The sequence below is a fragment of the Tamandua tetradactyla genome, chromosome 12 (assembly GCF_023851605.1).
Source record: "Tamandua tetradactyla isolate mTamTet1 chromosome 12, mTamTet1.pri, whole genome shotgun sequence".
NCBI classification, from domain to species: Eukaryota; Metazoa; Chordata; class Mammalia; order Pilosa; family Myrmecophagidae; genus Tamandua; species Tamandua tetradactyla.
Genome location: NC_135338.1, coordinates 33,319,734 through 33,340,591, shown reverse-complemented (window position 1 = coordinate 33,340,591; position 20,858 = coordinate 33,319,734). Strand labels below are relative to the sequence as shown.

At 41.9% G+C, this 20,858-nt stretch overlaps 1 protein-coding gene across 4 annotated transcripts in view; it reads left to right on the top strand.

Moving 5' to 3' along the window:
* The first annotated feature begins 8,260 nt into the window (after positions 1–8,260).
* ABCD4 (ATP binding cassette subfamily D member 4) overlaps positions 8,261–20,858 on the top strand; it is a 30,131-nt gene continuing 17,533 nt past the window's right edge. For 3 of the 4 annotated variants that reach the window (XM_077123042.1, XM_077123043.1, XM_077123045.1), the window contains exon 1: positions 19,830–19,955. In XM_077123042.1, the coding sequence (XP_076979157.1) occupies positions 19,918–19,955 (38 nt within the window). In that variant the 5' untranslated portion in view covers positions 19,830–19,917. Of the gene's footprint in view, positions 8,364–19,829; positions 19,956–20,858 lie in introns of those variants that run through there. The other variant, XM_077123044.1, reaches the window with a different exon arrangement.

Genomic DNA, 20,858 nt, shown 5'->3' with positions numbered 1-20,858 from the left:
TTTCTCCTCTTGAGGTTTCAGCTTTGCTGAAAGTGCAAGTCACTTAACACCCATCGATTTATTCTTTTGATTCTAAAATATTGTCCACTCCAGATATCTTTGTTCCGGTGGTTCTAGTGGCGTGCTGGAGCCAGTTTCTACCATCTCAAGCAGACTGGTAAATACTCAGGAATTTTATGAACCTGTTCGCCAACCACTGGTAACTGAAAATCCACCAAGGTGGGAATATTTACACCTTGGAAATAAATCAGCAAATGCTACAAGTCAGGACTTTTCTTTTCTTTCTGTCTTTCTGAAGAGTCGGTTTACAGGTATTGTACTTCATCGGATTTGCCCCTTACTATCTTTGTTTTTCTTTTCCCCCAGGAAGGGACAGCTATATTTCACTAGCTAATCTAATTGCTTAATGTCCATCCCTCCTTCTAGAGTGTGAGCTGCATGACAGCAATATCTTCCCATCCTGATATGGTGTCTTGGCGCTTCAGATGTTTCAGAAAGAGGTTCAGTAAATGTTGGCTTTTGTGTTATTTTTGCTCAAGGCCATGCTGTCTGACCCTGAAGCCCAAGGCCACTTGGGCTCTCAAAGGGGAATCTTCAGCGTTAAGGAAACCCCCATAGGAGTTCTCCTGAGAAGGTACAAGGCCAGCTAGGGGGCGATGAGGTGTTCACCCCACAACCTCCTTTTACTCTGTTCCTTTTCTCCTTCCTTCTTCTCTTCCTTTCTTCCCCACCCTTCTCTCACATCTTTTTGCTTCTACTGAGGTCTCAGACCTCTACCACCCAGCAAACTCCCTTGGTGATGACTTAAAGATGGGTGACCACTCAGATTCTGAATCCGACCAGCCTGAGATGAATCTCAGCACCTCCACTTTCTAGCTATGGGCCCTTAGGCAAGTCTGACCCTCAGTTTCCTCATCTAGATCAATGAAAAGATTGAATGAAATGTTGATGCCACTGCTTGGCCTTAAGGAAACAGTACGTGGAAGATAGAGTGTCAATCAAATCACAATTACTTGAATGTCTACTCTCTACAGGCAATTGTGCTCAGGCTACACACAATACCTAACATCCTCTTTCCTGTCAGAAGCCATAGCCCAGGATAGTAAACGCTCATTAAGAGCTACCATCCCTTGCTATTATCAAGAAAAAGTGACAAGTGTTTCTCAGAGTTGCTTTGAGAGAGTCGTCAGGCTGATGCTGGCTTCTCTGGTTTCATTTGCAACTCCAATCTCACATTTTTTTCCAGCTTTAAAGTTATTTTGATTGGTATATTTTAATATAGACTGGTTATTAGAGAGTATTAAGGAATTAATGTTAAATTTATTAGGAGTAATAAAAGTATGATGATTATGGACTAAATGTCCTACTATGCCAGATATATGTGTAATATTTTAGGGATGAAATGATAGGATACCAGATATTTGCTTTTGAAAAGTCAGGATAAAAAGGAAGAGAAAAGTATAGATGGAGAAATATTGACAGTTATTAAATCAGGGATTGTTATCATTATTCCATTCATTCGGGGTGGTTCGTTATGTCATTGTCTCAATTTTGGTGTGTTCTTAAAAATCCTGTAAATAGAAATGATTGTTTGAGATCATCTGTTTTCAAAATTCCCGAGGCTGTTAGAAAGGTGATGAGGGCCATTGGCTTCAGAAGCCAATAAATATGGGTTTAAATCTCAGCTCTACCCCTTGCTGGCCAAGTTAATCTCTCCTGTGCCTCCATTTCCTCATTTACAAAATGGCGATTATAATAGTCATCGCCTCGCAGGACCGTGATAAGGATTAACTGAAGAAATGCAAGAAAAACTTTTAGTGCAGTGACTGTCATACGGAAAAGTCTCAATTAATATGGTTGATGTTTAAAATAATTATCACTATTAGATTAACTCAGGCAATCTGGAAGTGCACCCTTGAACCACATTATTTTGCTACCCCTAGAACAGCTGTGGTGAGTAGTCAGCACTCTTCTCTATTGCCTGGGTCCAGGTCACAGAAGCACCTGCTGTACCCACGTGCTCAGGAGTGGGCTGCGTGTACCTGAGAGGTTACACGTGATGAACCCCCAGCAGACCTTCCCATGTGATTTATATTTTTCTCTTTTCCATTTTAATTTCCATTTTTTGTGTTTTACAATGGACATAATATATTAGTTCATCAGTGCATATTTATAATTTATATGACATTTTTTCTAAAGAGACCTATATTGGGGAGTTTAATCATTTTTATTGATGTGATGCAGAATGCCTGTCCTTGGCATTAGGAGGGCTGTGGTTAGAGCACAGGCTCTGGATTCCAGTCCCACCTTCTACCTGTGTGAACTTGGGCAAGTTACTTAACCTCTCTGTGCCTCATCTGTTTTCTCATCTTATGGTGATTATAATCATAATCACCTCGAGAGATTATTATGAAGAATAAATGAGGACGATGCATGTAAAGCAATTAGAACAGTGCTTGGCACTCAAATATAAACACTTACATATTATTATGTATTCTGTCATTGTTAATATTGGCTTTGACCCTATAATTCCCTTACCCCTGTTTTTCTTCAGCCCCATTTCTGCTATTCTTTATGTATTTTCAGTAAGGCATTTCAAATCCCTTTTTGGAAAAAGTATTAAGCAAACAACTATACAGATGTTTTTTAACGTGCCAGGAACTGTGTTAGATGCTAAAGAATACAAAGATAAAATATTGTTTCTGCTTTCGAGGATGGGCTCGCAGTCTAGTCGGGTAGACATACATACAAATAACCATAAACAATACACAATCTTGGAGGCCACATGGGAGAGGTGTCCACTGCCACGAGGCCATGGAGAAACAGAGGTCCATGAAGTTTTCCTAAAGAAGATGGCATGGGAGCTGTGCTGCCTAGAAACCAAGGATCACGGGGTAGGGATTCCAAGACAGATTCTCTCTGGGACTGATGTGCTACCCACACTGCTGGTTACAAGTGGGTGCTCAATAAATCCCTGTTTTTGATGAACTGATATAAGAAGTATGAAAAGGGATTGAAAAGGGGGACAATAGGACAATGCCCAAGGGCGTTGGTTGTTAAGGGAATCGGAAAACAAAAAACGGAAAACAAAAAACAGGATCAGACTGACTCCTCTGAGGAGGGAAGACAAACTTGCTCTGACAAGGCAGCACAGGTGTAAAAACCAGGTAAGAATAAAACAGAACTACGTTATAACCCAGCAATTCCACTCCTAGTTACATACCCAAAGGAACTAAAAATGACTTGAACAGATATTTGTGCACCAGTGTTCATAGGATTAATCACAATAGCCACAAGGTGGAAGAAATCCAAGAGTCCATCAACAGGTGACTGGATAAACAAAATGTGGTATATCCACACAATGGAATATTATGCAGCCATAAAAAGCAATGAAGTTCTGACGCATCCTACAACACAGGTGAAACTTGAAGACATTATGTTGAGTGAAATAAGCCAGAAACAAAAGGACAAATATCATGCTTTCATTTATATGAAATATCTAGATAAGCAAATACATAGAGACAGAAAGTAGGTTACAGTTACCAGGGGCCGGGCCAGGGTGGGGATTTATGCTTAATGGTAAGGGTTTTTCTTTGGGATGATGAAAAATTTTGGGGTGACTGTAGCACAGTATTGTGACTGTAATATCACTGAGTTGTACACATGAAAGTGGTCAAAATGGGAAATTTTGTGTTGAACATATTTTGCCACAACAAAAACTAAGAAAAAAAAAAGTTAACAGGTAAGCAGCAGTTGCTTTGAGAATGAGGGGAGTGAAAGGTTCGGGGTAGACTCTCGGTCTGGGGATCCCCTGCTCAGATCTGTGTAGCACAAAGCAAATTCCAAAGCAGCTAACATTTCCCTCTTGGGGCTCAGAGATGAACCTTCCTTTGCCATCAAGGTGTGGCTTCAACATCAGCCTTCCAGCACAGTTTTAAGAGTGTTCGATCATCTAAGCAGAGGGATCCCAGATAACTTCACCCACCCTCTCCCGTCCTTTGGGGACATATGAAGAGTAACCCTGAAAATGAGGGGCCTGGTCACAGTTAACTTGCCACCCCTAAGGTCCTTGAGAAGTAAAAGAGTCTGGTGAGATAAGTACGGGATTTAGAGTTGGAAAGAACTGGTTTGTAATTCTAGCTTCTGACATGATACTAAGCCAAGTCAACCTCAGTTGCCCGTATATACATGAGGATGAAAGTGTCTGCCCCAAAGGCTTGTTGTGAGGCGTACATGATCACCTGCAAGTTCTCTCCATCCCTGCAAAGAATACATTAGTTTATGGAGTACCTCTACTTTGTGTCCCTGTGTGGAAAGTGGCTGCAACATGGGCTTATTCCCTTCTGTTGGCTTTGGAGACATGATCTTCTGAAGTCAAGTGGGAACGACTTAAAAAAATGCCTCAGGTCTAGTCAGAAAGTTTGGTGACTCTAAGGACCCCACTTCAACTAACTCAGTGCTTATGTAAGTCTGGTAATAATTAGAGATTGCACCCAGGCCCTTTTTCTTCCCAGGGAGAGTAGGGTAGGTAATGCCAGCTTATATTTCTCATAGAACAAACATGAACAAAACTATAAAAAAATAAATAAACAAAACTAATTTTTCTAAGTCAACCTTTCCTTCTGTTTCTTTAAGGCAGCAGTTCTCAGCATCACTGCTCCCTGGAATTGCTGGGGAGGTTTAAAACTGGCTGATGTCTTGGTCCCATTTCCATTTCCAGAGATTCTGAAATGGTCTGGAGAGTGGCCTGGGCCCCTGGGTTTTTAAATCCCCAGATATTCTAATATGCAGTCAAGGTGAGAGCCACTGCCCTAAATCCTTGTGTTAAAAAAATAATGGGTACAGAGTTTTTATTTGAGGTGGTGAAAAAGTTGGGGTAACAGATATTGGTCATGGTAGTACAATATGGTGAATGTAATTAATACTGCTGAATTGTGCACTTAAAAGTGGTTAAATTGAGAAATTTTTAGTTGTATGTACATGTTACTACAATAAAATTTTTTATAACAGGAAGAAATCTACTTTTTATTGTGGCAACATATATACAGCATAATGTTTTCCATTTTAACCACTTTCGAGTATACAATTCAGTGTGTTAATTGCATTCACAATGTTGTGCTACCATCACTACCATCCAACACCAAAACTCTTCTATTACCCCAAACAGAAACTCTGGTACCAATTAAGCATTCATTGGTAAATTAATTAATAATGCATGAGGGTTCCTATTTCTCCGCATTCTCACCAACACTTATTTTCCTTTTTTTTTTAAGTGTAATAACCAATCTAGAGTGGGTGTGAAGTAGTAGTTCATTGTGGTTTCGATTGATTTGCATTTCCCTAAAGGCTAATGATGACCATCTTTACATATGCTTGATGGTCATTTATATATCTTCTTTGGAGAAGAGATACAATTCCTTTGCCCATTTTTTAATTGTGTTCTTTGCTTTTGGTTGTTGAATTGTAGGAGCCCTTTACGTAGTCTGGATATTAAACACTTATCAGATATATGGTTTCCAAATATTTTCTCTCACGTTATCTTTTTACTTTCTTAATCATATCCTTTGATGCACTACTTTTTTTTTTAACTTTTTTTATTGTATAGCATAACATACATACAAAGCAAAGAAATAAAAAAGCATTACTTTTCAAGGAACTCTTCAACAAGTAGCTACAGGACAGATCCCAGAGTTTGTTATGGGCTACCATATGATCCTCTCATATTTTTCCTTCTAGCTGTTCCAGAACATAGGAGGCTAGCAAGCTCAAATATTTTTTTATCATCACAATTGATTTTTTAAAATTAAAAAAAATATATAACAACAAACGCAAACATTCTTAACTTTTGATCATTCTGTTCTACATATATAATCAGTAATGCACAATATCATAATATCGTTGCATATTCATCGTCATGATCATTCTTTGGAACATTTGCAATTATTTAGAAAAAGAAATAAAAAGAAAACAGAAAAAAATTCATACATACCATACCCCTTACCCCTCCCTTTCATTTGATCACTAGCATTTCAATCTACTAAATTTATTTTAACATTTGTTCGCCCTATTATTTATTTTTATTCCGTATATTTTACTCTCTGTTGATAAGGTAGATAAAAGGAGCATCAGACACAAGGTTTTCACAATCACACAGTCACATTGTGAAAGCTATATCATACAATCATCTTCAAGAAACATGGCTACTGGAACACAGCTCTACATTTTCAGGCAGTTTCCTCCAGCCTCTCCATTACATCTTGACTAACACGGTGATATCTATTTAATGCATAAGAATAACCTCCAGGATAACCTCTTGACTCTGTTTGGAATCTCTCAGCCATTGACACTTTATTTTGTCTTGTTTTGCTCTTCCCTCTTTTGGTTGAGAAGATTTTCTCAATCCCCTGATGCTGAGTCTCAGCTCATTCTAGGGGTTTTCTCAATCCCTTGATGCTGAGTCTCAGCTTATTCTAGGATTTCTGTCCCACATTGCCAGGAAGGTCCACACCCCTGGGAGTCATGTCCTACGTAGACAGAGGGAGGGTGGTGAGTTTGCTTGTGTCGGCTGGAGGAGAGGCCACATCTGAGCAACAAAAGAGGTTCTCTTGGGGGTGACACTTAGGCCTAATTTTAAGTAGGCTTGAACTATCCTTTGTGGGGTTAAGTTTCATATGAACAAACCCCAAGATTGGGGGCTCAGTCTATAGCTTTGGTTGTCTGCACTGCTTGTGAGAATATCTAGAATTCAACTTTGGGAAGTTGAATTTTCCCCCCTTCTCACTATTCCCCGAAGGGGACTTTGCAAATACTTTTTTATTCACTGTTTAAATCACTCTGGGATTTATGAGGGCATTACTCTAGACAAGCCAACAAAATTGATGCACTACTATTTTGATGGATATTTTCTGTTAAGCAAAAATAGAATAATTTTTATATGTTTTTCTATAACTTGCTTTTTTCCTGCCAACAATATGTCATATATCTCTTTCTTTGTCAGTACATATAAAATTACCTCATGCCTTTTAGCAGCTGCAGGATATTTTATTGTAGGGATGTACTATAATGTATTTAAGTAATCCCTTGCATTTTGGATACTTAAGTTGTTCCCAATTTTTCACTATTACCAACAAAGTTGCAATAAACATATTTGCACATATTACACAAGCTTTTCTATAAGATTCATGAAGTAGAATTGCTCAGTCAAGAAAGTAATACAGTGATAAATATTTATATATTTTTATATTTTTGGTAAATGAACAAATGAAATACTCATGTCATTTGCTGGGTATGCCTGGAGTTATGGTGGCTGTAGTGGTTTCGGATGGATTGCAGGAATCCACTGGGTCCTTTGAGCCAGATGTCTGGCTGGGTCCCCCGGAACCAGGACCACCTTGGACAGCTGTATTTTGGCTTTCCTATCTGAGGCAGGGAGGGGCCAGGGTACGGGGTTGCCGTGTCCCCCCCCCCCCCCCACTGCTACCACCTCCCTGCAGGGTACCTGCTGGCCCATAACCTAGGAAGTTGGAAGCTTTTGGGGGAGGCTGTCAGAAGGGGTAAAACATGCCTATTAGACTCAACCAGAGCTTATTTAGTCTGAAGACAGGCCCAGAACACAGAGGCATCGCCTGCAGAAGAGGCAGGAGGACTCAAACAGTGGTAAACCCAAGCCAAGCCTGCATCATGATAGGCCTTTCACAGAGGTAATCGATTGTCCTTTTTACCTGGCCTGCCCTGCTGCACTAGAATTTGACACCAAATGTGGACGTCCGCAGGAGGCCGCCTGGAAGGGCAAGGGGAGCACAGGTGGAACCAGTTGTGGGGGTCAGGAAAGGGCAGAACCACAACCTGTCGATTTGGGAGACAGCTGGTAAACACTTAAACAGCAGGAACTGAGGAACCATGCAAGACTTGGAGGAAGAAGCTGCCAGTCCACGGGGGGGTGGCGTGGGGAGCAAGACCTGGTGCAGACGGAGCCATGCGGCCGGCCTCTGTCCTCTCTGAGCCTCCTTCCTCCTACGGAAAATGAGGCCCAAACCGATTTCCCCTGTGGGCTGTTGTGAGGCTTAACTGAGAGAACCGATAGAAAGCGTTTAGCACGGTCCCTGGCACACGATAGATGCTCAATAACTAGTAGCTGTTATCAGTGGATTAGGGAGCCATCGGGAATGATAGGGACCGATCGCCTACAGGGCAGCCACCACGTGGCGCCCGGAATCCCGCACAAAGAGACAGGGAACCAGCTTCCGGTTGCTGCCGCCTGGTGGGTGGGTTGTATTGTCCCGGACCAAGGATCCGCCCCTTCAGCTCTGGATTCTGGAATGTGGAGCCCAGGGCGGAGCCCACCCGCACCCCTGCCGCCTGGGGTAGGTTTAACCGGCAACCGGCCTCTGCTGCCTGGGAACTCTGAGGAGGGTCCCGGGGTCCAGGGCCGGGTGGCCCGGGCCGTGGGTGCGGGTGTCGGGGAGGGGGCGTTGGCGGGTGTGGGGGAGTGGGGAGGAGGCCGTAAAAGATGTAAATGGTGCAAGTGTGGAGCGCGGCTCCAGCTGTCTGGCACTCCCCAAGGAAGGAGCCCCAGACCCCGGGCGCCTTTTGTCCCTGGGCTTGGCTATGTAAAAGGTGGGGGAAGGGGCGAGAATTCAGGGAACTTGTCCATTCATTGGAGCCCCGCTGCCAGCAGGTGCGAGAATGGGGGTGGGAGTCGAGGACCCAGGCCTGGAAGGTTTAGAAATGAGAATTGCGGCTCAGCATGCAGAGGTCCGACAAACAGATTCCTCCGCTTCCAGCCTGGGAACCTTCAGGCCAGCCAGACTCCATCCTGCTTAAAATGCAGCCCTTACCGGTTCCCCCACGCCCCACCCGCGCCAAACCCCCAGAAAGCCCCAATTCTGCCAAACACACTACTTCTCCAGGGTGACTCCCAAGGCTGTTCGATTTTCTGAGGGTATTTGTTTTCCCCTTCATTTTTTTAAAATTAGAGAAGTATGCATAAAATATGAATACCGCTCTATTCGCTTCCCTTTTGGCAGCCCCCGATTCTCAGCTTCCAGAGCCTTCCCCAAAGCACCACTTTCAAGCACTAGATAGAACTTTGCCATATAAATTAAGGTCCTAGGAAAATGAGTGCAGGGAAAGGAAGGTCTTAGAACCACACAAACCTGAATCTGAACCCTGCTGCCCTTCCAGCTAGGTTAACTCCCTGCAAATTACCACCCTCCTTTCTGAGCTCCCCTTTTCTTATAGGTAAATGGGGATAATGTAGGTTTGTTCCTACTTCTGAGGGTTCTTGTATGGATTAAGTGCTGAGTTAAGGTTTTAAAAGCTAATACATAGCACAATGCCTGTACATAACACGTACTCAACGAATATTAGGGTTTTCCCTTAATCATAGGAAAATAAGGTAGAAACCCCTTGCAGTGTTGTTTTAAATTTGTGTTTCCTTGTTGCTAAAGAAACTGACCATATTTTATGTATGTTTATTGACCATTTGTATTTCTTAGATGAATTTTTCATATCTGTCATCCTGTTTTTTTTTAGCTTTTGTTTTGTTTTGGTTTAATAAATAGTGGAACTTCTTTTGCTTATTTGGGTTTTTTTTTTTAGCTAATTATACATCTTCCTGTATTGTCCCAGATGGGAGTCGTTAGAGGAACAGAAATATAGGTCTTGGGTTACAGCCATAGAAGGGACCAAAGTACTTTTCTACCCAGTTAAAACTCTTTTATTTTTCCTCCAGCATTTTATTGCTATCAGAAGGATAAGGAGGATATCAGCATCACAAGGAAAGCCATCCTGGGATGTGACAGATTCCTCTTGCCTACAATACTCCTTAGCCTTATGTCTGTTTTCAGCTCCACTGCAGAGACATTGATTTCAGAGGCTGAAAGACTTGCTTTCTCCCAGCATTTCTTGTACTGGCTTGCCACAATCCTTGGGGTTCCTTGGCTTAACCTCTCTGCTTTCCACTACATGGCGATGTCCTCTCCTGGGCACTTCTTTATACATTCTGAAATCAATTATTATACAGTTTGCAAATATTGTCACTTGCTTTTGGCCTTTTGGTATTTTTTCATTGCACACAGTCCCTGTCCCCTTCTAAATAGTGGATGCTCAAATCTGTGCGGGCTTCTCATTTTCCACAACACCCTCCCATCAATGGCCCATAGGCTGGTGCTGTAGATGCTAACTCACTGGGAGACTGAGGGGCCCTCACTGGGCCCTTGCCTTGCCCAGTTCACTCCCCAGCGCTTCAATAGGAGCTCCATTGTTCTCTAAATGTGGAGAACTGGACCCAGTGCAGTTTTGACTGGAATCTGTCTTATCCTAGTTCTATCTCAAAATGCACACGCTCCCCCTACTGGTGTCTGGACAGATCACACACTTCTTTTACCGATTTGCTGATTTGGGGAAACTCCAAATCTGAGTGAGAAGTTAGTGGCTGAATGAAATTTGGGATGTTCCCCATTAATCGCTCTTTGGGGTCCAGGACTGACTGGGGCCCTCCATACCGCACCATCCCAACCACCTGCCCAGACAGACCAGACACACATTAATTGACCATGAGATGCATTTCTGAGAAGCTGCAGACATACTGAATAGAATTTCTAGGGGTGGAGCCCCGGAATTTGCACTTTTTAACCAGCATCCCCCACTCCCTGGGGACTCCCTTGCACTCTGAATGTTGACAGCACTTTTGTATATATCTTGCTTGTAAATTTAGATGCCCAGATTCAGCTGTTTTGTGGCTTCCATCATGCCTAACATACCCTTTGCATTCATTCAATTATTCATTCATTCGACTCTTTGGCAAATATTTGTTGCTTGAGTCCCTGTCCCGCCAGCTAGAGACAGAAAGATGAAATAGACACAGTCCCCAGCCTTGAGGAGTTCCAGGAGATGATAAGTAAGCAGACACACATGGGATGGGGTGGGGTGGTGGGGGTGAGATAGGGGACATGGGGAGGGGGTGTGAGATAGTCCCTGTGATAGAGGTTTGCTCAGGAAGCAGAGGGGGCGAGGGTGGTAAGCAATCAGATATAAATTCCAGATTAGTTCCCGCTGAGTCTAGAAGCGCCTGCTTTCCTTCAGATGGCAGTGGGCCGGGGGCGGGGGTGGGGGGGAGGCAAATTATAATGGATAAAAATTTAGCTAGTGGTTACAATTTGCAATAAGAAAAGATGAATTTGGATGAAGAAGAAAATGAGAGCGTGGGTTTTGGGGTCAGACGGCCTGGTTACACCCTAGTTCCCCCACTTACTAGCCATATGACAGTGTCCATGTAACTGATCTGCTCCATATTTCAGTATGTCTGTGAAATGGGAATAACAATTCTACCTACCAAAATGGTTTAGTATGAAGGTTAAATAAAATACCCATGTTAAATGATTGACACAGCCACTGGGACCAAGTAACCGTTCAATAGAGATCAGCATAAGCAATTTTCCCTCACTACTAGGTCTTCTCCTCACCCTACAAATGTGTTATAATATCTTTCCACCCTTGACCATATATTCTCCTCTAGCTACTAAGGTATTATCTGTTCTCCTTTTATAGCACAATTCTTTGAAAGAATTGTGTGCAATCCCCATTTCTGCTTTCTTACCTTCCCCCTCTCTCCTGACTCCATGGAAACTGCTCTTGACAAGGTCAGTGATAAACTCCACAATGACAATTCCAGTGGGCAATTCCCAGATCTCACCTGCAACTCCTTAGCAGTGTTCTACACAGTTGATCCTGCTCTCCAGGATGCCATACTGGCCTGGTTTTCCGCCTACCTCCGTGGCTACCCTTTCTCCATCTCCTTTGGGGAATCCTCCTCCTCTCCCTACCACTAGATGTTAGACTCTGGGAGGGCTCAGTCCTCTTTCCTTCTCTGTACACTCTCCTTATGTGATCTCTCGCAATCCACAGATTTAAAACCCCACCTATCCTCTGATGGTTCCAACATTTATAGTTCCAACTCAGACATCTCTCCTGAGCTCCAGACTAGGGTAACGAATTGCCTATGTAACATGACCATGGGGTGTTCAAAACACAATTCAGATTTAACCAGTCCATGAACCCTTGAGCTGTCACCCACCAGAATCTGTCCTTCCCCAGAGTTTCCCATCTCAGTAGGTGGTACCACCTTTCACTCATTTGCTCAGGTCCAGAGCCTTAGTTAGAATCACGCTTGAATCCTCTTTCTCTCATTCCTCACGTCCAAACCCAAGTCCTATTAGTTAAAAAATCCAATGCTTGTATGGGCCACGGTGGCTTAGCAGGTAAGAACGCTTACCCACCATGCCAGAGGACCTGGGTTCGATTCCCAGTGCCTGCCCATGTAAAAAAACAAATCCAGTGCTTCTCACTTCCTCTATTGCAGGGTTTATCAACAATCCCCACAAATCCAGTGCTTCTCGCTTGCTTCCTCTATTGCAGGGTTAGTCAATCTCAGCACTATTTACATTTTGGACCAGACAATACTCCGTTCTGGGGGGCTACCCTGGCCACCCTGGTTTCTACCCATCAGATACAAGTCATGTCCCCCCAAGTCATGAAACCAAAAATATCTCCAGATATGGCTAAATATCCCTATGGGCAGGTGTGGGGGCAAAATCAGCCCCATCTGAGAACCTTGCTCTACAGCTATACTTCCATAGTCCCAACCAATACATCTGTTTCCTAAATTACCAGGATAGGTCTCTATATGTTTTCCCTATATCCATTCTAGCCCCCACTTCATTCAACAGCAATCCAAGTGATCCTTTTAAATCATAACCCAAATTTGTCACTTCCCTTTTTCGACCTTCCAATGGCTTTTTTTTACTGTAATGCATAGAACATAATTTCCCACTTAAACCACTTTCAAATATATAATTCAGAGATGTTAATTGTATTCGCAATATCACCACTATCTAAAACCAGAACTTTTCCACCACCTAAACAAACTCTGTACCCGTTAAGCATTAACTCCCTATTTCTCATCCTCATCTTGGCCGCTGGTACCCTGTAATCTACTTCGTCTCTATGAATTTGCATATTCTCATTATTTCGTATAAGTGAGGTAATACAATATTTGTCATTTTGTGTCTGGCTAATACATTCAACATGATGTCTTTCAGGTTCACCCATGTTGTCCTATGTATTAGAACTCATTCCTTCTTATGATCGAATAGTATTCCATTGTATATATAAACCACCTTTTATTTTTTTTGGTATAAATATTTCTTCATTCTTCCAATTGGGAGACTTTTCAACCAGTACTGACTTAGTCTTAGGGGGCACACGGAAGTTTATTCTTGGGTTTTTTTTTTTTAGTTTTTTAGTTTTTTTAGTTTTTTAGTTTAGTTTAGTTTTTTTAGTATATACAAAGCAAAGAAAGAAAAAAGCAATAGTTTTCAAAGCACTCTTCAACAGGTAATTACAGGACAGATCCCAGAGTTTGTCGTGGGCTACCATACCTCCCCTCAGATTTTTCTTTCTAACTGCTCCAGGATATAGGAGGCTACAAGGAATAAATATTTTTTTATCATCCCAATCGAAATTTTTTCTTTTTTGTGAAAAATAACACATATACAAAAAAGCAATAGATTTCAAACACAGCATAACACTTAGTTGTAGAACAGATTTCAGAGTTTGGTAAGGGTTACATTTCCACAGTTTTAAGTTTTTACTTCTAGCTGCTCTAAGAAATATACTAAAGGAAATATCAATTTAATGATTTAACAATCATATTAGTTTGTTAAACCCTACCTTTGCTGTATAACTCCACGAATACCTTTGATCTTTCCTTCCCACTCTTTAGGGGTATTTGGGCTATGGCCATTCTAACTTTTTCATGTTGGAAGGGTCTGTTACTAATATAGCGTAGAGGGATGGAACTATCTGATGTTCCAGAGAGGCTGGGCCCTCTAGGTTTCAGGACTTATCTGGTCCATGGACCCATCTGGAGGTTGTTGGTTTCTGAAAGTTACCCTAGTGTGTGGATACTTTGTAGAATCTTATATATTGCCCTAGGCGTTCTTTAGGGTTGGCTGGGATGGTTTTGGTTGGGGCAAGGTCTAACTGAAGCATGAGTAAGAGCAATCTCCAGAGTAGCCTCTGGACTCTATGTTAACTCTCTCGGCCACTGATGCTTTATTTGTTACACTTCTTTCCCCCCTTTTGGTCAGGATGAAATTGTTGATCCTACGTGTCCAAACCACATTTTGTTTATTCACAAATTGATGAAAACTAGGTTGTTCCCACCTTTTGGCTATTGTGAATAATGCTGCTATGCACATTTGTGAGCAGATACCTGTTCAAGTTCCTGCTTTCACTTCTTTTGGGTATATACCTAGAAGTGGAATTGCTGGGTTATTTATATGGTAATTCTGTGTTTAACTTTTCGAGGAACTGCCAAACTGTTTTCCCTAGCAACTGCAGCATGTTACGGACCCACCAACAATGTACCAGGGTTGGTATTTCTCTGCATCCTTGCTACCATTTATTATCTTTTTTTTTTCTCCTTAAACGTTTTATTTTGAAATAATTTCAAACTTGCAAGACAGTTGCAAGAATAATACAAAACCCATTCAGAGAGTTCCAACGTACCCCCCTCCCCACGCAGATATTTGGATCCACTAATGTTAACATTTTGCCACATTGGCTGTATCATTCTGTCTACCCATTTATCAATTTGTCTATCTATTTAACTTTCTAAGCATTGGAGAGTAGTTTACTGTTTTAGTTTCCTTGGCTGTTCAACCAAATTCCATGAAAGGGTCCGCTTAAATATTGGGAATTTATTTGCTTATGGCTTTGAGGCATAGAGAAAGCCCAAATCAAAGCATCATCAAAGCGATGCTTGCTCCCCAAAGCCTGTGACATCTGGGGCTGGCTGCAGGTGATCCTTGGTCCTTCGCTTGTCACAATGGCAAGACATGGAGGCTTCTTCTAGTCTCTCCCTTCTCTTCCGGGTTCTGTGGATGCTCAGCTTCTGGCTGCTCCCTCTGGCTTTTCATTCTGTCTGTCTGAATTTTATTCAGCATAAAAGGACTCCAGTAATAAGATTAAGACCCATCCTGATTGGGTTGGGCCGCACCTTAACTGGAGTAGCCTCATCAAAAGGTCCTACTTATGATGGGTCCACATGCATAGGAATGGATTAGGTTTAAAAACATGTTTTTCGGGGGTACATACAGCTTCAAATCACCACAGTTGCATTGCATACTGTGTCTTGTTCATTGAATACATAATATTTATATGTACATTTCCTAAGAACAATGGTATTCATTTATGCATCCACCTTAAGTAGTTATAAAGTTCAAGAACTTTAAGATAAAGCTTTCTATCTATATTCATTTTTTTCATATGTCACATGTTTAGTTTGTAACTCTACTTTTTATTTCCTATAGGACCTAAAAGACAAATGCATAAAATGGATTGGTAAATCAGTGGCTTTGGGCTAATAATGTAATTATTACACAAACATGTAATTTGTTATGAGAGCTACAAAAAAGCGGGAGGACAGAGGGGTATAGGAACACAGTTTGTGTTTACTTATGAAGTTAAGTTGGTGTGCTGGTTTGAAAGGATGTATGCCCCCTAGAAAAGCCATGTTTTAATCTAAATCCCGTTTCATAAAGGCAGAATAATCCCTATTCAATACTGTATGTTTGAAACAGTAATCAGATCATCTCCCTGGAGATGTGATTTAATCAAGAATGGTTGTTAAGCTGGATTAGGTGACAACATGTCTCCACCCATTTGGGTGGGTCTTGATAAGTTTCTGGAGTCCTATAAGAGAGGAAACATTTTGGAGAATGAAGGAGATTCAGAGAGAGCAGAGCAGAATGACATAGCTACAAGGAACAGAGTCCACTAGCTCAAGACCTTTGGAAATAAAGAAGGAAAATGCCTCCTGGGGAGCTTCATGAAACCAGAAGTCAGGAGAAGCAGCTAGCAGATGATGCCGTGTTTGCCATGTGCCCTTCCAGATAAGAGAGAAGCCCTGACTGTGTTCGCCGTGTGCCTTCTCACTTGAGAGAGAAACCCTGAACTTCATCGGCCTTTTTGAACCAAGGTATCTTTCCCTGGATAGATGCCTTAGATTGGACATTTCTATTGACTTGTTTTAATTGGGACATTTTCTCGGCCTTAGAACTGTAAACTAGCAACTTATTAAATTCCCCTTTTTCAAAGCCGTTCCATTTCTGGTGTATTGCATTCTGGCAGCTAGCAAACTAGACAGTCGGTTATCAAATCAATTGGGATCATTATAGATTTAGGATGTTAAATTTAAGCCCCACGGTAACTACAAAGAAAATGCTGGAGAGTATGCAAGCTCCTAAAGACAAAAATTAGAGTACAGTTTGTGGGAGGGTGGGAAGCAGGGGAAATGGGGAGTTAATGCTTAATGGGTGTAGGGTTTCCATTTGGGGAGATGGGAAAGTTTTCGTAATGGAAGATGGTAAGGTACTGCAATATTGTGAATGTGATTAATCCCATTAAATTGTATGTTTGGGAAGGATTAAAATGGAAACGTTTATGTTGACTATATGTTCCTACAATTTAAAAAAAAAAGAGCAACTAAAGAAACAATGACAATTGAATGTGACACATGACCTGGATGAGACCTTACGAGGAAGGAGGAAAGGCTTACAGGAACATTATTGGGACAAGTGAGAAAAGTAACATATAGAGTGTAAGCTTTATATCATTGTTTAATTTCTTGAACTTGATAACTTATGGTAGTTGCATAAGTGTGTCCTTGTTCTTAGGAAATTTACATGGCAGTATTAAGTGTACTTTAAGTGAATACAATCTATACTCAACAGTTCAAAAAATGGATTGTTAAGTAGACGGATGGATGGATGGATAGAATGATAAGGCAAATGTGGCAAAATTAAAAGTGGATGGATCTGGGTATCTGGGGGTGGGATAGGGATAAGTTTGAGTTCTCTGCATGGGGGTTGTATTATTTTTGTAACTGTTCTGTAATTTTGAAAGTATTTCAAAATAAAAGTTTTGTATAAAGCAGTGTGCAGCAGCCGGGGGTGGAAGTCTCCCTGAAAGCATGGGACATGAGTCACAAGGACAAGCCTGGCCTTGGCACTGGGGATCAACAATGCCTTCAGGCCAAAAGGAAGAAATGTAACAAAATAAGGTATCAGTTACTAAGAGAGTTCAAATGGAGCCAAGAGGTTATTCTGGAGACTACTCTTATGCAAGCTTCAGCTAGATATTGCTAATTGCCATGGTTTGCCAAACCACAGCCAACACCATTCCTGTTTGTTTGTTCGTTTGTTTGTTTTTCATATATTTTTATTGAGAAATTCCACACAAATACAGTCTAACCATATTATATAACAGTGGCTCACAATGTCACCACATAGTTGTGTATTCATCACCATGATCATTTTTAGAACATTTGCACGACTCCAGAAAAAGAAAAAAAGAAAAAAAATAGAACTCATACATCCCATACCCCCCTACCCCACCGTCTCATTGACCCACAGTATTTCAATTTACCCAATTTTTGCCCTTTATCTCCCCCTATTGTTTATTTATTATTTCTCCTGATTTTTTTACTCATCTGTCCATACTCTGGATAAAAGGAACATCAGACACAAGGTTTCCAATCACAGTCACATTGTAAAAGTTATATAGTTATGCTGTCATCTTCAAGAATAAAGGCTACTGGAATATAGCTTCTAGCCACTCCAATACAGTACAAACTAAAAAGGGATATCTATATAATGTGTAAGAATAACCTTCAGGATAACCTCTCAAATCTGAAATCTCTCAGCCACTGAGACTTTATTTTGTCTCATTTCTTTCTTCTCCCTTTTGGTTAAGAAAGCTTTCTCAATCCCAGGATGCTGGGTCCTGGCTCATCCCCAGGAGTCAGGTGCATTGCTGCCCGGGAGATTTACACCCCTGGGAGTCATGTCCCACACAGGGGGGAGGGCAGTGAGTTCACCTGCCAAGTTGGCTTAGAGAGACAGGCCACATCTGAGCAAAAAAAGAGAGTCTCTGGGGTGACTCTTAGGTATAATTATTAGTAGGCTTAGCTTCTCCTTTATAGGAATAAGCTTCATAGGGGCGAGCCCCAAGATTGAGGGCTCAGCCTATTGAATTGGTTGTCCCCACTGCTTGTGAGAATATCAGGAATTTCCCAGATGGGGAAGTTGAATATTTAACATCTTCCTGTTAACCCTAAAAAACACCTATGGATCTAACTGAGACTCTACAAAAGTTTCGTACACAAAGTTTACTTTCCAGAAACTTACAACCTTCAGAGAGTTCCTAGGAAAGATGTCTTGAAACCCAGAAGGCCCAGCTTCTCCAAGAATGTCAGCTAATTCCACTCCCCTATCTTATATTGTCAATACCCCTTTTCAACATGAAAAAGTTAGAATGGGCATACCCCAAAGACTTCTATAGACTGGAAGTAGGATCAAAAGGGAAGAAAGAGTTGTATAGATTAAATAGGATTTAACAGACAAGTATGAGTGCTGAATCACTATAATGATGTTTCTTTTGGCCTCTGGTGTTTTGGAGCAGCTAGATGGTAAAACCTGAAACTGTGAAATGGTAACCCATAACAAAATTTGAAATCTATTCTGTAACAACTACTTGTTTAAATGTACTCTGAAAATTATTGCTCCTTATTATTATTATTATCTTTTTATATATCTTAAATTTCACAATAAAAAAAGTTTTGTCTTTTTTTTTAAAAAGGAACCCGTGGAGTATTTACAAGGAAAAATGTGTGTATGAGTGTGTGAAAGATAGTCTTACATGCATATTTGCATATACATAAAACATTTCTGGAAAGATTCCTGAAAAACCGCTAACAGTAATTGCTTCTGGGGGTGAAAGACACTTTTTTCCATTATATCCCGTTCATACTGTATGGGATCGTGCTGCCTGCTTTCTGGAATCATTTCTTATCTCTGGGTACCGTAATTGGTTGAATATTTCATTCATTCAACATTTTACAAATATTTATTGAGCACTTATTATAGGTACTGGGAATGAGCAAGATAATGTCCCTGCTCCAACCAAATTTATTCTTATAGGTGAAGACTAATTATAAACAAGGAAATGAACAAGGTGCTTTCAGATAATGGTAAATGTTATGAAGGAAATAAAATAGTATAGTGAAATAGAGAATGATGGGCATAAAAGGAGGGCATATTCTAGATGGGTGATCAGGGATAAATTCTCTAGCAGTTGATATGTGAGCAAATTATGAGAATGAGCCAGCTATGGAGCGCCCTAGGCTAGGGAGAAGAGTGATCCAGGCAGAGGAAACAGCAATTGCAAAGACCCTGAGCAAACGTATTACGGGTTGAAGCGCGTGTTTGGGGATGTAGGGGTGGGGATGGGAGGTAGGTAGGGGTTCGGAGATCACATAATGCCATGGAAAACTTTGGAGTTAATTCCACCTGTAATCAGAAGCCATAACTACCTGTTGGACAGTTATGCAGGGGAGTAGTATGCTCTGACTTGTGTTTTAAAAAGATCACTCTGAGAGTGCATGCGTAATTCAGTGGTAGAATGTTCACCTGCCATGCCGTAGACCTGGTTCAATTGGGCCCATGCACTCCCCCCCCAAAAAAAAAACACCACTCATACTTTCTTTGGGAAAAAGTAGGAAACACCTATTATATTTAGAGTGTAAAAATGCTTGTTATAAAATGCTTTGACAAGTTCCTCTTCTCAAAGAGAAAATCTCCCATGTCCAGAAGGGGGCGCTCTAGCCTCCGGGTCCACAGAATTAACGCGGCGTAGGTTCTCTTTTTCGCCGCCGCTTCGCCGGGCACTGTCCTCTCTATCCGCCGCCGTCTCTGTGGTCGCCGGACTCCGAGCCCCCGCCCCTGAGCTGCTCTCACTCTGCCCGGAGTCGACTGCGGCGTATCCCCCGCGCTTCTCTTCCGCGGATCCGGAGCCATGGCGGTCCCGGGGAGGGCTCTCCGTGCTGGCGCCAGGTGAGCCGGGCTGCTGGGGAAACAGGCCGGGCCGCGGGGACGTCCTGCTCCCGCTGTATAGTAAGGGGTTCTCCAACCCCTCGCTGCTTGTGTGCCGCCCTGGAGCCCCAGCCCCGGCTGTAGGGATGTCTGAGGAGCTCGCAAAGGGGCGCCGGCCCCCACTCTGTTCCGAGGCCGCCCTGCGCGGGCCACTGGGCCCTTGGCTCCAGTCTTCGCGCGAAATTTGCCATTCCTTGCACGCTGAGTATCGGGCTGTGGGATTCTGTCCTTCACCACTGGAATTTTTCCTTTCTTTCTTTTTTTTGAAGTACAGTAACTGCACAGAATCGAGTTGATCGTTCACCTGAGTTCCTGGCACACAGTCTTTGTGGGCCAGAACAAGGGTCCTCTTTTGTTTTATTTTATGGTCTTCCACTCTTCGTTTCTTATTCTCAATCTCATTTCACACCCCTTCTCAGACACCCACTCTGATGTATTAAATGAGCGTCTTTCTGGTCCACCCTAAATATGTTTGTGTAAATGTCGTCTTGAAATATATATAGTGGTTTTAAATTCGTACAAATAATAATATGCTGTGCATATATATTTTTCCTTTTTAATAGACATTGTGTATTTTGAGATCATCCATGCTACAATAGTAATATAGTTTTCACTTCTGAGTGCTGTAGGGTGCTGCCCCATGTGCATATGCCCCGTTTTTCTTACTCTTTCCACTAATGTTGGACGTCTAGATTGCTTCCAATTTTTTAACAACCACAATCCATGCTGGAACAATATCCTGGCATTTGTCTGTTGTAGATATGGTTGAGTGTCTGGTTTATTTGCTTTGGGGCAGATGCTGGGTCATAACTAAATTCTGCGAGATTGCTCTCTGAAATGGTCACACCAGTTGATACTTCCCAC